This window comes from Eleutherodactylus coqui, chromosome 3 (assembly GCF_035609145.1).
Source record: "Eleutherodactylus coqui strain aEleCoq1 chromosome 3, aEleCoq1.hap1, whole genome shotgun sequence".
Taxonomy (NCBI): Eukaryota; Metazoa; Chordata; class Amphibia; order Anura; family Eleutherodactylidae; genus Eleutherodactylus; species Eleutherodactylus coqui.
In genome coordinates this window covers 68,028,661-68,044,690 of record NC_089839.1, presented here as the reverse complement: position 1 = coordinate 68,044,690, position 16,030 = coordinate 68,028,661, and the positions used below count along the sequence as shown (strand labels likewise).

Here is a 16,030-nt window from a genome sequence, read left to right as displayed (position 1 = left end):
GAGTCTGGGTGTACACACTTCTGCCCGCAGCTGTGCCAGAGCAAAGGAGCAGCAGTGTTTTGAAGACAAGGAGGAGGTAAGTATATCGTTCTGAGGGGGGCGCTATCACTACTGGGGCTGATATAGGGGACACTATTAGTGTCAAATTAAATTTCAATTTAGCTAATTATTACATTGGCTATCATATTAACACAAGTTGTCTCAAAGTATTCATCATGTAATGTAAGAAAGTGATAAATGCCTTGTTTTGGCTGTAGTTGGGCCACCATGGGGTGTGCACCTCTTAAAGTATATCTTCATATATAAAACCATATTTCACAGCAGTGCGTCACACTTTGCTACATTTACACTTACAAATTTCTCAGTGCAAGGAAAGTCGAAGAGTTTCACAAGGCCGAAGTCATCTCCTGTAACGATGTTGAGTCCGGCGTGTGACACACATGCACAGTTCACATCGGCTTTATCCGCATTACGTGGCCAGATACCGATCACTTCATCTCCCAGGATGCTGATAAATACATTACTGGTCATAGATAAGACATCTTACAACTCCTGCCCCCAACTGTAGGATATTACACAATACTGATTACACATTTTCTTCTATTGTATCTGTTCACAAACTAAAATGCATCATGAATTTTAAATATATAATACTAAATACAAATCTCATCGAATAATACCTTGTCCAAGTAGCCCAGGTAATTTTCTCTATCAAGGCACCATCTATTATTTGCTTTCCAGATGGTACTTCGTGTACTTGCCGCCTATAAGCACCGGTTGCTACCTGCGAAATCACATTGGCGATGGGAAATACATTAACATGCTAATCTCTTTTGAAAAGGCAACTACTACCCCAATATATGCATGAGATTTCACTTTTTATCAGTATTATCTTGAAGTCACCACCAAGAGTCCCATGTAGCCCACCTACAACACACCAATACACCAATCATGCATTCTAATTGACTGAAGCCAAGCAGTGTGAGATGTACAAAATCAGGGCTGACCTACTAAAACAGACTTCTTCCTTTTGCTACCATATGATGTGAGCCCTTATGATGTGCTGCCTTCCAATAGATGGCGCTGCAGAGGTATTGTTCCATCTCCCTTATTTGCATATTACCCAGAGGAGCATAAATGGCCTAATAAGTCCTCTCACTCACTCACCTTCTAGGTGCTCTCCTTAGGGAGAATAGATAGCGTTCCTGACCCACTATCCAAAAGTCTAGAGTATCCAGCAGCACTCACTCAATGCCAATACAAAGTGGGGGGATTTACAAATCGCAAATCAATACATAGCCACCCAAGGGTTGTAAACTATCAACCCGGAAAGTTACTCAAATATATAGTATAGAGTATGGCAGCATAAATGGTGCAGACAGCTTCCAAATAAAAAAGAGCCTTTATTGTTCCATAGATAGATGCATAGGCAACGTTTCGACCAGAGAAAGACCTATATGGTCAAAACGTTGCCTATGCATCTATCTATGGAACAATAAAGGCTCTTTTTTATTTGGAAGCCATCTGCACCATTTATGCTGCCATACTCTATACTATATATTAGCGTTCCTGACCTACATCACAGGCCTCTAGCTAGCCAAGCCAGAAACCTACTGCACACTGATGATGGGCAAACACCCCGAAACAGCTGCCTGTGTATGGATTCTGGTTTGACTTTTAATTCACAGTCATTGTTACAAGGCTTGTGTAAAGAGTCTAACATTGACTTGCAGGAATGCTGCCTTCCAATAGGTGGCGCTGTAGAGGTATTGTTCCATCTGCCTTATTCCCATAAATCCAGTCATGCTGCCGACTATTCCCAAGTAAGGTGACTATGTACTTGTACCTGAATGTATTTACTATCGGCAGAAAAGTCCATTTGTATAACAAAACTGGGGATGTCTTTGCAGTATCCGATCCTGTTCAACGAAGAACCTTGAGTGATATCATAAAAATCAACTGTGTTTTCTCCTGAGCCAACAGCCAGGTATTTGTTATCAGGACTGATCCTAAGAAAAAGTGAACCATAGCATTAGTTAGGTGTGTGCAATAACTGCCTTGTTCAGGAGGTAAAATGATGTAATTATGTACAAGTCCAAGAATTGTTTAATCAACCATAAAGCGCAGGATCCAAAGAGGTTAAATATGATTTACGAATGGGTAAAAGTCAGAGTTATGCATTTGGGGAACTAGAGTCGCTTTCCTCAAGCGACTCCAGTTCCAGAAACGTGCTTACCCTTTAAATAAATCAATTTTCAATTCCTTGGATCCTGCGCTTTAGGATTAAACAAGGAATTCTTGGTTTAGATTTTACTGATCTGGAAGAAAGCCTGCTACCTGCCCAGAGATATTTTACCATGATAGCTGCAATTCCCTGGGGTTTACCTACAGCTACTATTAGTGTTATGCCTATAGAAACAGGCCGAAAACTGAAAGCGAGTATGAAGTCTCACCGCCAGACAAATAAAGAAAGAAAGACAGAATTACCTGTGGTGGAGCATTTTTCTAGTCACAGACACAACATAGAGCATACTGTATGAAAGTCACCATATTAAAAGGCAATTTCAAATCACAAAACCATCGAAGAATTTAGGAGTACAAATTTCTAACAACTTTTGACACTTTCAATAGAGGCCTAAATTCTTCACGAGGATTCTTGCGTGACTGGGAAGTATGAGAAATCTATAGCACAGATAACACTCTGACCTGGTGACCCCCTAACACTAATTAAAAGACCATAAAACTTTCACATCTTTATCAGTGGACTATTTAAGTATTAATTTATTTCTCTACTCATCCTGTTCTGGTATTATTTTAAGTGCAAATGAATCACATCCATGTCTGTGGCTTCTCCTATGTATGTGTGTACATATATATTTGCATGCCTCTTTGGATCTATTTCATTATGGCTGAGGAAGAACCCTGACTAGGTTTGAAAGCTCGCTATAACATCATGTATTTTTGTTAGGGGGTGAGATTTTCAGCACCCAGATGATTAGCTGATTATTGTATACCCAGCACAGCAACATAGTGGGCACTGGACACTGACTGGAGAGCCAAAACCCCATTCAATCAGCTAATCTATGGGAGTGCTGTGAGTCAGACCCTTAGCCATCTGATATGGAATTAAAATAGAAGTTTTTCAATTACTTGAGCAGTATAAAAAGGATTTATTTTAGCATTCCAGTAAAAACATGGATTAAAAAAACCCATAACAGCATGAGTATTTGAAAGGCCTACATGTTTCGAGGAGGAGCTCTTAGTAATGGCATAAGAACTCCTGCTCGAAACATGTAGGCATTTAAAATACTTATGCTGGGTTTTTTTAAATCAATGTTTTACTGGAATGCTGACATAAGGAAATCCTTTTATACCACCCAAACTGCTGGAAAATTTATATTTTTGTTTTATGATTACTAGCAGTTGCTCTCTGCTTCTGTGCACTCTATGGGGTGCAATAGGAAGGCTGGGTGAACTGACAATTTCTCCAGTGTATTGCATCTGTTATGGAAGGCCAATCGTAAGGATCGGGGCATCAATTTTATGGTCATGGATAAGAAAGAATCAGGCATGCTAAAATCAAGACACAGTCAGCAAGCCACTATACACACTGGATTGTTGGCCAACCTGCTAAAATCAGTAAGTTCAGACAACTTTTATGTAATGTCATTCAGACCTTTAGGTCTCAAGACAAGTGGATACTCACAGCAAGCACATAATTGTATACCTGATGTCTTGAATAGCCCCTTTGCGGTCCCTCTTCTTCCCCCACACTTTCAGAGAATTTACAAGTAGAATAACAAACTCTCCGTTCCTCATTCCGATTGTTACCATTTCTCCATTGGGGCTGTAAGCTGCACAACATGCGGCATAACCCAAACTCACTTTGTTCAGAAGCTTCTGTGGAATTTACAATTTCAGACAAGACAATAAATTCCATGACCAAAAGACTCTTCATTTTCATTTCAACATGATTTGTACCCTGTACTTACTTTATCGGCAAGGTCCCATATCCTCGCTGTGCCATCATTACTTGCCGTGAGGAACATGTCTTTGGATGGATGTGCTGCGAGGCCCCAGATTTCTCCCTCGACATGACCATTAATTAGGATATTGGAAGCAGCATTTTTTTCTCCGACTTCAATAATTTCTCCGTCTTTGGTCCCGACCAAAATTTTGCCCTGTAGAAAAACACATTGGATTTAAAACTATATAAATGTGTGACTGTTGAGAAGAACAAGGTCTTAGGTGGAATTGTGTTCATACCTTTCCTCTACATACTGATCGCACACAGTCCAAGGTTTGGCCAGTCTCTAGCTGAAATGCCCGGCAGCGTTTCATTTCCTGATCCCAGAGCTTAACAGCGCCTCCTTCTTTTGTCCTAAAATTGAAAATATTTCAACACTGTTGAAAATAAACATTACTCACCTGCTAGATCCCTTAACACTACAGTGGTCCTCGCCAGTCCCGGTTTGCTTGTTCTGCCAACGTGAGTGCTGCTGCCAATCATCAGCCTTAACAATCTTGTGCCATACATGCAAGCATGACTGCTGAGGACTGTGATCGCAAAGACAACGTATATGGATGACACGTAATCACTGCAGCAAAGGAAATAAAACCGAGGCCAATGGGGTCCAACGGAGCATTGTTGCTGGAGAAGCAGGTGAGTTTTATCTCATTTCTTGTTGTCAGCCTAAATTTTTTTAAATTCTAGACAACTCCTTTAAATGTCTACCACTAAATCACCCTAGACCTCCAGGGATATTAGATATTACCATAACCACCAGGCAAACCCATATAAGATGGATATCTATATTAACCCATTCATCAACTTAAAGCAAAAGAGATATTAGGTAGTAACCTGTAAACCATTCTAGACCACCAGGAGTATGATAGGAATACGAATGCTAACCTCTACACAAACCTATTTAAAAGTGTGGGATGTAATGTAATCTTAAGAGTTTGTAAAGTGAATCAAATTGAGGGCACCCCTTCCTTTAAGAATCTGCACTTAAGGAATTTTTAAAGCTTCATCATGGTGTATTCATATTATTTACTATGACAGCGCCATGGCAAGCAATGGAAGGCGCCCAATGTACTCCACCTCCAACAATGAGTCCTGCCTCTATATTAGGTATGCCACTGTTCCATTTGCCTTACATAGTTCCTTAATTCTAATGAATGTGATTGGTTGTGTTCATTTCATAAGGATAAAGTGGCCTTCATATTCCTTTAATATATACTTACGGCCGTTCCTTTCCACCAGTCACAATGAGTCCATCACGCAGTGTAGTATACATTGTGAAGACTGGACCTGTATGTGCTTTAGCCACTAGTCGGATTAGAAAGTGATCTTTCCAGACATAGACATCTCCATTTATGGCACCAGTGAAAGTAAGGCTATTCTGCAACGATTACAAATGTACATCATGTCTTCATGTATATATAAATACTGCTAAGACGCTGGGCTCTGACAGCGACGTGTTCATTATCAGGAACAAGTTACTATTTATGATTTTCCAAAATCTAGGCAAACATTTGTCTTCCTGGCATAGTTAAAGGGATAAAACAACCTCTTTTCTACATGCAGGCTTCTCTTAGAAACACTGATTGGCTAAAAGAGAATGGACAGCAGTGAGAACTGTTAGATCTGTACATATATACAGTAGATAAAGGGCAGTTATAGCCAGGCATTTATATAGCAGTTCGAAAAAGCTCAAAGTAAGTGGAAGCAAGGTAGAAAATACTCTGTACTAACAGACTGTTTTATAAAACTGTAGTGTGCAACTTACAGCACCGAAGGCAACAGAAAGCATTGTTTGCATTTTGGCATTGTCCACAGATCCAACAATCCCTTTCTTATACAGTAAAGCGCTCCCAGCCAGAGTCCAGAATTTAATGTGTTTTACTCCAACAGATACAAACTGCGTGTCTGAGTCTGGGCGAAACTCTGCAACAAATATCCGCTCCACATGATTTCCTTTACTGGCAACTTTAGCACCTGTGAATGGCAACATAAAATATACGGTATCATAATGTGCAGAATGTACTACTCTATACGGATTCTTCTGGATCTCTTAGCATCGTTTGATACCGTTAAACACCAATTCCTTCTCAGTTTGCTTCATTCTACTGGGTATAACCTTCAGGATACTGTTCTCTGTGTATCATTTGCTTGCTTTACTACTTCTTCGATTCTTTTTGCTGTTCCTAAGGGTTTGTCCTAGGTCCTCTCCTCTTTTCTATCTACACAACCTCTACCTCAGTATATTTGGCTTGCAGTACCATCTCTACGCTAAGACAAGATTCTATACTTCTTTCGGAGATATTTCACCCTCACTACTAGCAAACACCACTGATTCTTTCTTCAAGACCTTTAACATCATTTTATCTCTCAACTAGATACTAAATCTTTCAAAAACTGAACTTGCCATGTTCACCATCTACTAATTGACCTAAACCTGATATTTCCATTTTAATGGGTGGTACCACCATAACTCCTAAGTAGCAAGCCTATGGTCTTGGGGTCTGAGTTGACCTCGACCTTTTCTTCATTCCTTATATTCAATAACTTACTCACTTCAAAAGCATTTCCGGAATCAGCCCTTTTCTTACTGTGGATACATAAAAATGCTTATTGCTGCCCTGATCCATTCTCGTCTCGCTACTGATCGGTCTGTCCTTCACCAAACTTTCCCCTCTCCAATCTATCCTGATTGATCTTTCTGTCCAACTACTACACTGATGCTTCCACCTTCTGCCAGTCACTGCATTGTATCCCGATCTACTATAGAATACAATTCAAATGCAGAACTCTCCACATTGCTGCTACTTCGGCAAATCAGGTTAACCCCCGAAACTCACAGCTTTAAGTGTGCTCTAAAAATATCTCTCATTAGAGGGACATATCACATTCTCTAACTTTTCTCCATCCACCCTACTTCTATATTCCCCCCTCAGCACCTGCCTCCCTTCATCCCACTGTAGCTCCCATATCCCATGCGCTCTAATGCATTTCATATCTGTATATACATATATACCAGCTGGTGTTCAGGTCGTACAGCTTTATGCATAATACCCTATTTATTTAAAAGATGGCTTGACCATTGTACAGAACAACCTCCTTTTGTGTCTTTCCTATTTCCTCATAGATTGTAAGCTCTTGTGAACAGGACCCTCATTCCTATTTTCTAAATTGTTTATTAGTTTACTAGTATTTGTAATGTCTGATTTTATCTCTTCATGTTCCCTCTAAATTGTAAAGTACTGCAAAATATGTTGGCGCTACATAAAGATTATGATTACCACTAAAGTGTTCTGCCCCAGGAGTTCAGTTACACCTAAATGTCTGATCATTGTAAATGGTCCCTTTCTAAAGAGAAAAAAAGTTCAACTACAGTATATATTTGCACTGCATATAAATAGCCTGAAGGCCCATTTAGACACAACGATTATCACTCAAAATTCGCTCAAAAGCCGTCTTTTGAGCGATAATTGTTATGTCTAACTGCACAGTTTTCGTTAAGCCGTCGCTCATCTTTGTCTTTCAGCATGCTGAAAGACAACAATGAGCTTTATCAGGAATTCACAGCGGGATACAGCTGATACTATTGTTTCAGCTGTATCCCGCACCCTGAATACAGGCTGGGTATGAAGAACACAGCTGTCCAGCTGTGTTCTTCATATCCCACTAACAGCGCTTGGCTGTATAACAGCCGGGCGCGCCGAGCAAAGAACAGCTGGATGCAGAAGACAAGCGGCCCCGCTTGTATTCTCCACCCCCCCCCGCTCGGAGCGCTCGGCTGTATAACAGCCGGGCAATCCGAGCGGGAACAGCTAAATGCAGAAGCCAAGCGGCCTCGCTTGTCTTCTGAATCCCCCACTAGGCTGTATAACAGCCGGGCGCTCCGAGCTGGAAACAGCTGGATGCAGATGTTTTTCATTGATACTATATAATGTACTGAAAAACGTTTAAAATATTCTAAGTGGAGTGAAATGGAAAACATACAAAATTCCGGCATCTTTGAGTGCGTCTTGTTTCTACGGCATATACACTGCAACCTAAATGACATAACTTTATTCTATGGGTCAGTACAATTACTACGATACCAAATTTATATCGTTTTTTGCTGTACTACTTTTAGTTTTTTTCAAAGATATTTAATTTTTTAAAATTATTTTCTGTCGCCATCTTCTGACAGCCATAACTTTTTAATTTTTCCTTTGACATAGTTGCGCAATGGCTCATTGTTTGCGGGACATCCTGTAGTTTCCTTTGGTACCATTTTGGAATAAAAACGACTTTTTGATATCTTTTTTTTAATTACATCTTTTCTTGGAGACGGGGTAACTAAAAAAAAAAAAGCGCAATTGTGGTGTTATTTATATATTTTTTCTGACGACGTTCACCATGCAGAGTAAATAACTTTGCATTACTTTGATCGATCAGACCTTTATGGACCCAGCAATATAAAAAGATTATTTTATTATAAAAATGGCAAAAGGTTTTTTTTGTAAGTTTTATTACTGTTTATTTTTTTTTATAATTAGTAAAACTTTTTAAAACTTATTTTACTTATTGTCCCCATTGGAAACAAGAACTTTCGCTGCTTTGATCACTCCTGCAGTATGATGTAATGCCTTAGCATTACATCATTTTGCGATCTGTCAGGCACTCTATCTAGCCAAGCCGTGGGCACGGCTAGATAGTCAATTTGCAATGACAGCGCAGGGGCCATTCAGAAGGCCGCCAAATGCCATGACACCCGCATGGTAACCCGCGATCTTATCACGGGGAGCAGTGCAGGACTCCCGAACTTCGGTTGGGGCATTTAGATGCCGCTGTCAGAATTGAAAGAGGCATTTAAAGGGTTAACAACTTCGATGAGCAGTGCAGCTTATTGGAGCTGTTGCGGGCAGGTGACAGCTGTACGAAACAGCCAGCACCTGCATAGTATGGAGCGAGATCGCCCCACGATCCCCTTTTATACATACCCAGAAGCTGCAGGACGTAACTGTACACCCTGTAGCGTTAAGGGGTTAAATAAATAGGTTATTGTACACACATGCAAGTATGAGTATTGGTGTGCAAGACTTGCAAGTATGAGCATAGACAGAAGTAAATGTCTATGTCTAAACACATTTCCTACGTCAGCAGAATGGATTTTTCAAGGTGTTGTGTGGATAGTTTATATGATAAACCTCTGGTATTTAGGCTGCAGAAATGGAGCCTTTAGCAGCTACATATAGTTCTGTGTAAGTAACTAAATTCAGCATGTTAAAGGGTATTCTGGGTTTTTACAATTGATGACTTATCCTCAGAATAGGTCATCAATAGTTAATTGGCAGGAATCTTCGGATTCCCACTGGTCCTCTGGGCTCGCTGTCAGTGTAGCAAGGCTGCACATCGTCATTGGTGGTCAAGGCCGAGAATGTAATAGACAGCTTCACTCCCAGCAAAACCGGCTATAACACATTTGGCCTTGGCCACCGACGACAACATCTGGCCCCGATCCACTGACAAGGAGCCGAAGTATCAACTTGATCAGTGGGCATCACAAGCAGTGGATCCCCGCCAATCAACTATTGATGACCCAGCCTGAGGGTAGGTCATCAATTGTAAAAGTCCAGAATATTCCTTTAAAGATAGTGGGTTAAGTGCATGTGGCACCTTCAATGACTCGTGGCAGTGCAATCTGCAGACTCTACATGATACACTTACCTTCCTGCCATCGCCACACAGTTATGGTATGTTCTGGATCAACACCTACAGACACCAATAACTTCCCTGTTGCACTAAAATTAATGTATCCAACTCCCTTAGCATGAAAGCACCGCAATATGGACAGAGTCTGTTTGCTCATAGCATCCCAGATATGAATGGAGGGAGTAGCTCCTGCATTGAAAAGAAAGAATTCATTATCAAGTGTTTAAGACCAAATCTGCTTGACTATTTTGTAAGTTCACACTCCTACAGTAAGCCCATTCTGCAGACACTGAAGGTTGAAGAGTATCTCCCTTTAAATGAATTTCCATCCCAAAATTTTTTTGGGTTTATCTACATAGGTTCGAAATTCTTTGCAGAATAATTTTTTTAATATCTCTCTAGCAGTCCATTTTTCTGTTAAAGAGCCCCAAATCCAATGCATACCGTAGATGTACTGTTTCAAACAGAACGTACTGCCTGCAGCCACCACTAGAGGGAGTTCAGGATGTAACTACATATTGAACTGCATTGAACTCAGTGAAAAGACAGTATGCAGTGAGCTCCCTCTAGTGGTGATAGCAAGTAGCCAGCATGTTTTAAACTTCTTTCCTGCATCTTTTAATACTAAGGATATGCCAAAAACTTGGAGCTCTGTATAAGAAAAGATGAGGTCCAACTGCTACAAAGAGTTGAGTTGTTGAATTAATCAGCACAGAATTCCGACCTTTACTTAAAAAATCATCAGTAAATATAATTCCTTTCAGTTGCCCCATTTTGTTAATTTCATTTAAGGATTTCTTAGTTTTAAAGGGGTTGTCCAGCTGTATACTAATGATGGCCTACCATTAGAATGTGTCATCAATAGTACAGCAGCAGGGCTCTGCAGCCCAGGACTCCACTAAGCTGATCAGCTGTTCAGTGTGCCAGTGTGTTCATGCAATGATCTGATTTCTGCAGGATGCAGACAGCTCTGTTTTCATTGCAGTGGCCAGGCTTAGTATTGCAAGCCATTCACATCAATGGGAATTTTGCTGTAGTACCGTGCCTGGCCACTGCAGTGAGAACAGAGCTGTCTGCTTCATGCAGAAATCAGCTCAGTGTGTGAGTGCAGCAGCCTGGCAAACAGTTGATCAGTGGGGACCAGGCGACATACTCCTGCTTATCCTAGTTATCTACCTATCCTAAGGATAAGCTATAAATAGTTTACAACTGGACAACCTTTTAAGGAAGGCAAATAAATATATAGTTATAGTGGAATTTGAAGGCTTACAGCGTGAATGTAGACCTCTATAGCCTTGTACAAGTTGTATACAACAGATATACGTAAACTAAAACAACATCTACAATTCAAAAATGTACTATGCGAAAGCTAAGTTTACATACTAGAAGCTTGTGATAACAAGGGTACTGTGGTTTATGGAGAATGACTAAAAGTTATGAGAGGGATGATGGGAGCCGTGCAAAAAACTGGATCATGGTTGATATGTATCTGAGCTCAGTAAAGGAACAGAGATAATGACTGGACCAGAGCGGACCTGAAGCTACACACATGAAAGTTGTGGGTAAGCCTTACCTGAATATTCAGCAATTTCACCTGCGTTGTGAGAGCAATGGCAAATGGGGAAGCGTCAGGGCTACCAACAACTTAAAGAAGTAATATAGCTAATGCTGAGGCAAGATAAACCAGCATTAGGGGCATGCAAAAACAAAATGTTTAAAGTATGGAAATGATTGGAAAAGAGATAAATATATAACTATTGTTTAGAATACCGTATAATGGCATAGGGCTTAACAGAGATATAATGTGTAATATGGGATTGTGGTATGGCCATTCAAGTTTATCTACTTAGTAACAATGTAATGTAACATGTTCATTTCAAGCCTCTTTCACATGGGGGATAGCGATATCGCCGCTACAAAATTGCGGCAATATCATAGTTGTGTTCCCGCAATTTTGTAGCATCAGTGATGCGTTTTTCTTGTAAAAAATCGTGTAGCTCTGCTGCCTGCGATTAGATTGCATGATCTTATCACGAGAAGGTTAACCCTACCCCTAAAAAAAGCCCTAGCTGCATTCCCTGGGAAAAAAAGGCATACTTGCCTATCAGGCTTGGTCCGGTTCCTCCTGCTGTTGTTCAGAGCTCCACTATGCGTCCTGTAGTCCGCGTTTGCCCACAGAACATCACTTCCTGGTTGCGGGATTCAAAAATCCTGCCTCCAGGAAGCGATGGCTCTGATTGGTTTATCCAGCGCTACTCAGTCAATCAATGCAACGCTCGATGAACGAATACAAGGGCTGTGATTGGTTCATGCAACTCTGCATTGATTGGCTGAGCAGAGTTTGAAGAACCAATCACGTTGTGGAAGTGGTATTTATGAATTGGCTCAGCCAATTCATAAATCCTACCTCCACCTGATTGGTTCTTCAAACTCTGCTCAGCCAATCAATGCAGAGCTGGATGAACCAATCACAGCCCTCACATTGGTTCATCTAGCGCTACTCAGCCAATCAATGCAGAAGTTGATGAAACAATCAGAGCCATCACTTCCTGGAGGCAGGATTTGTGAATCCTGTAACCAGGAAGTGATCTTCTACAGGTGAATAAGGACTGCAAGATGCATGGCGGAGCTCCGGACAGCAGAAGGAGGACCTGTACCGAACCTGCTAGGTAAGCATGCCTTTTTTTCCAGGAAATGCAGCTGGGGCTTATTTTAGGGGTTGGGAAATGTATCGCATGAAGATCGATAGTTCGTTAGATGCGATAAATAAGGAGGCACCATAGGGAAACATGGGTTACGAAAATAAATAAATAAAATCACAAAATTGCGAATGTTAAAGAACCCACTGGAAAACTTGGGCTTCACATACATGCGATTTGTAGCACTGTCACATCGCAATAAAATCACGCAATTTTGTCACCCGTGTGAAAGCAGCCTAATGTGCAAATATTCTTCCTCTATCTGCCGTACAGAATCAAAGACTGAAAGAAGCCTCATCATGAACAGTTCCATCAATAATAATGTGCCGCTGTAAGGAACAGATATATTTAAAAATCTGTCAATATATATACAGAAACTGTATGTATAGCAATGTCCTACAATATAGCTATTAGATGGATTGTTTTCTCTATGAGTGGGAGCCCCATCAACAGAATCCAGTTAAAGAGTTGGTACAAAATTAGAAAAACATGGCTGCTTTCTTCCAAAAACATGAGTAGTTCTGCAGCTCATCCCCATTCACTTCAATAAAGCCGAGCTGCAATACTAGACACAACCCATGGACAAGGATTTGCGCTGTTTTGGATGAAAGCAATCATGGTTTTTTAACCCTGTATTCGTATTATGTCAACAGAGAGAGGAAATATAGACAAGGACTATCCACTAAAGCCAACGCCAACTTTCATGTATTACTGTGGATGAGAGTGGATCCCAACTTTGCTGCTCTTGCATGTGGCAGAAATGGGTAATGGGAGAACAATGCAAGAGGCGGTAGCAAAGTTAATGCTATGTTTGCAGTTATGAATGGTAACTTAAAAATGTTTTTCCAGGATTTTTACTATTGATGACCTATCCTGAGTTCTGACTCTTGGGGTCCCCACTGATTAGCCGATTCTCAGCACCGCTGTGAATGCGTACAGAGCTGGAAGCAAATGGCGCTGACAGCACTGCAGTGGTCCGGTTTGGTACAACAGGCACAGCTCTCATTAAATTCAATGGGAGCTATGCCTGCAGTACTCAGTAAGGTCACTGCAATATGGACAGCGCTATCTGGTTCCAGTGTTTTCTGCATTGATAGCAGTGCTGGTAATCAGCTGAACGGCAAGAACCCTGAGAAATGCCCCCGTCCGATCAACTATTGATGACCTATCCTGAGGATAGGTCATCAATAGTAAAAGTTCTGGAGAGTCCCTGATGTTAATCGCAGGATGTCATTTTGGGCTCCCACACACTTGCGTTTTGTTAATGCTGTTTTTTTTTATGAAAATCAATCAGTCAATGGGACTTTCTAATGTTAAAAACGTATCGCACAAAAGTCGCACAAACTTGTGATGCGTTTTTAACATTAGAAAGTCCCACTGACATTCGCGATAAATAAAACAGCGCTAAAAAAATGCAAGTGTGGGAGCCTTAACACATACAACATTGTTACCCAATAAGAACCAAAATTTTTAATGGAGAGATCCATCAGGCACAGAAACAAGTCAAGTCAGAAGAAGATATTGGTGCCATCTGCGAGTTCCAATTTGCATCATACATGGAAATTTCTGACATGACATTCTGGAGAAAGGGTCATTCAGATTAATGAGGTAAGATTTACTAAGATAAATGGGTCAGAATTCTGTCTCAAGTGATAGCGTGCACCAGATATTATCTGCTTTAGGGCTTATTCAGACAAGTGTATATTGCCCGAGTTTTCACGCCCCTCGTCACTGCTTACAATGGGAGGGGAGGGGGTGGAGCTAAGTCCTGACCACCCCGCCCCATCCCATTGCAAGCAGTGGCGAGGGGCATAGAGGAGGCGGGAGCCCAGTGCACTAGCTCCCGGACAGGCCCGTCTCCTCCTCTTGTAGAGAGAGACAGCGCATATCTGCCGCGCGTGAAAACCCGGCCGATATACGCCTGTCCGAATAAGCTCTTAGTCACTTTTTATACCTTTTTAGAAAGTTTTGAAAAGTGTATAGAAAAGGAGGCAGAGCTAGGTAGAGTTATAAAATGCGCCACATTTGTTATTGGCATGCACCATTGTTTTGGCGCAAAATACTAGTGTAAATGAAACCAGTCAAGGGGTGGCGCAGGGAAGAGAAAAGTGCCCAATATATGCAAGAAGATGCACCAAATTCATCATATAGCATACACCACTGTGATAAATTTGGCACAGCTTCCGCCTTTTTCTTCTAATATTCTGCTGTCTATATACTTCTGTGTCAAAGGAAAAAAAAAAAGATAACAGCAAAGAACTTTCTCAAAAACCACATGTAAAGAAACAAGATTCATTGCAATCAAAACTCATAAAAAATAACCACACAACCAAATAAGGAGGATAACAGAAACGACATCCACATAAGCCAAACATCTATATTACCATAACGAAAACACAATATAATACGCAAACGACTTTAATGTGCAAAGTCATACGAAATAAAGAAAAGTAATGAAAAAAGTAACAAAAGTCTCCATGCCTACCCATAAGGCTAAGTGCTGTATCACCCCAACACGCGTTTCGTGTATCTTACTCAGGGTACTTGCGGTCACTCTGATTCCCTCTTACATAGCGTTACAGATGCCCTCAACTAATGAAACTTCCATAAGAAAAATGGCGCTTGCAGTGATACATCACTTAGCTTTATGGGCAGGTTTGGGGATTTTTGCTACTTTATCATTACTTCTCTTTATTTCATCTTACTTTGCACATTACAGTAGCCTGATAACGTATAACTCTATGATGTGCCATTCCTCTATTCCTAGATATTCATGAATAAATTAACAAAATGGGTGTTGCCAGTTGGGGTTGGGTTTCCCTGTGTACTCTGACACTATCCAATCAGACATGACAGTATTGGACTGTTCAGGAACACACCCCTTTCGAAAAGGAGAATGGTAACACCCAGTTGTCCATTTATTCATACATTTCTGTGACTCATTTTTCTCTAAGATATAAATATGTTAGATCCTCAGATGAACGACACATCTGGCCGGCATATTTGTATTTCTTACCGATTTGTCCAGTTGCTACAACGTTCTTGTATTTTGGGTGTTGATTGGCCGTCAGACAAAGGATATCATCCGTGTGCTCTAGATAAAAGCTCTGACTTCCTATTTTGAACCCAAAGTAAAATGTTAGTACATGTAAGTCACGCAGGAAGATAAATAAGAGCATTGCAAATTTTTATGTGCATGTGTTTTACCTTTTAACAAATCTGAGGTTACAGTAGTTGCCTTTTACCTTGTTATTTGTATAGCGCCAACTTATTCTGCAGCACCTCTAGGTAATTTGTTTGTTGCCCCCAGCAAGCTGGGTACTCATTTTACCGACCTCCTAAGGATGGGAGGCTGAGTCAACCTTGAGCCAGCTACCTGAACCATGCTGGAAATGAACCTGCAACCTTCAGGTGAGAGCTTAGGACTGCATTCTGCTGCCTTAACACTCTGCCCTACACGGGGCTGATGTAGAGAAAAATGTGATTGTTCCCAGCAAGAGAAACCAAGTAATCTTGCAGATATGGTACCTTTTAATGGTTAACAAAAATACATGATGTTATAATGAGCTTTCAAACCTCTCCAGGTTCTTCTTCAGGCATGATGCCCAAGGAAGAACTCTGAGAG

The 16,030-nt window shown here is 40.8% G+C and overlaps 1 protein-coding gene across 4 annotated transcripts in view; it reads right to left on the bottom strand.

The window, feature by feature from the left end:
• EML6 (EMAP like 6) overlaps window positions 1-16,030 on the bottom strand; it is a 196,103-nt gene that overhangs the window by 12,118 nt on the left and 167,955 nt on the right. For 2 of the 4 annotated variants that reach the window (XM_066595700.1, XM_066595698.1), the window contains 10 exons: window positions 15,422-15,520; window positions 9,722-9,895; window positions 5,793-6,001; window positions 5,248-5,405; window positions 4,267-4,381; window positions 3,993-4,181; window positions 3,728-3,900; window positions 1,847-2,009; window positions 681-784; window positions 355-508 (listed from right to left, as the gene is read on the bottom strand). In XM_066595700.1, coding sequence (XP_066451797.1) covers window positions 355-508; window positions 681-784; window positions 1,847-2,009; window positions 3,728-3,900; window positions 3,993-4,181; window positions 4,267-4,381; window positions 5,248-5,405; window positions 5,793-6,001; window positions 9,722-9,895; window positions 15,422-15,520 — 1,538 coding nt within the window. Of the gene's footprint in view, window positions 1-354; window positions 563-680; window positions 785-1,846; window positions 2,010-3,727; window positions 3,901-3,992; window positions 4,182-4,266; window positions 4,382-5,247; window positions 5,406-5,792; window positions 6,002-9,721; window positions 9,896-15,421; window positions 15,521-16,030 lie in introns of those variants that run through there. The other 2 variants (XM_066595697.1, XM_066595699.1) reach the window with 2 other exon arrangements.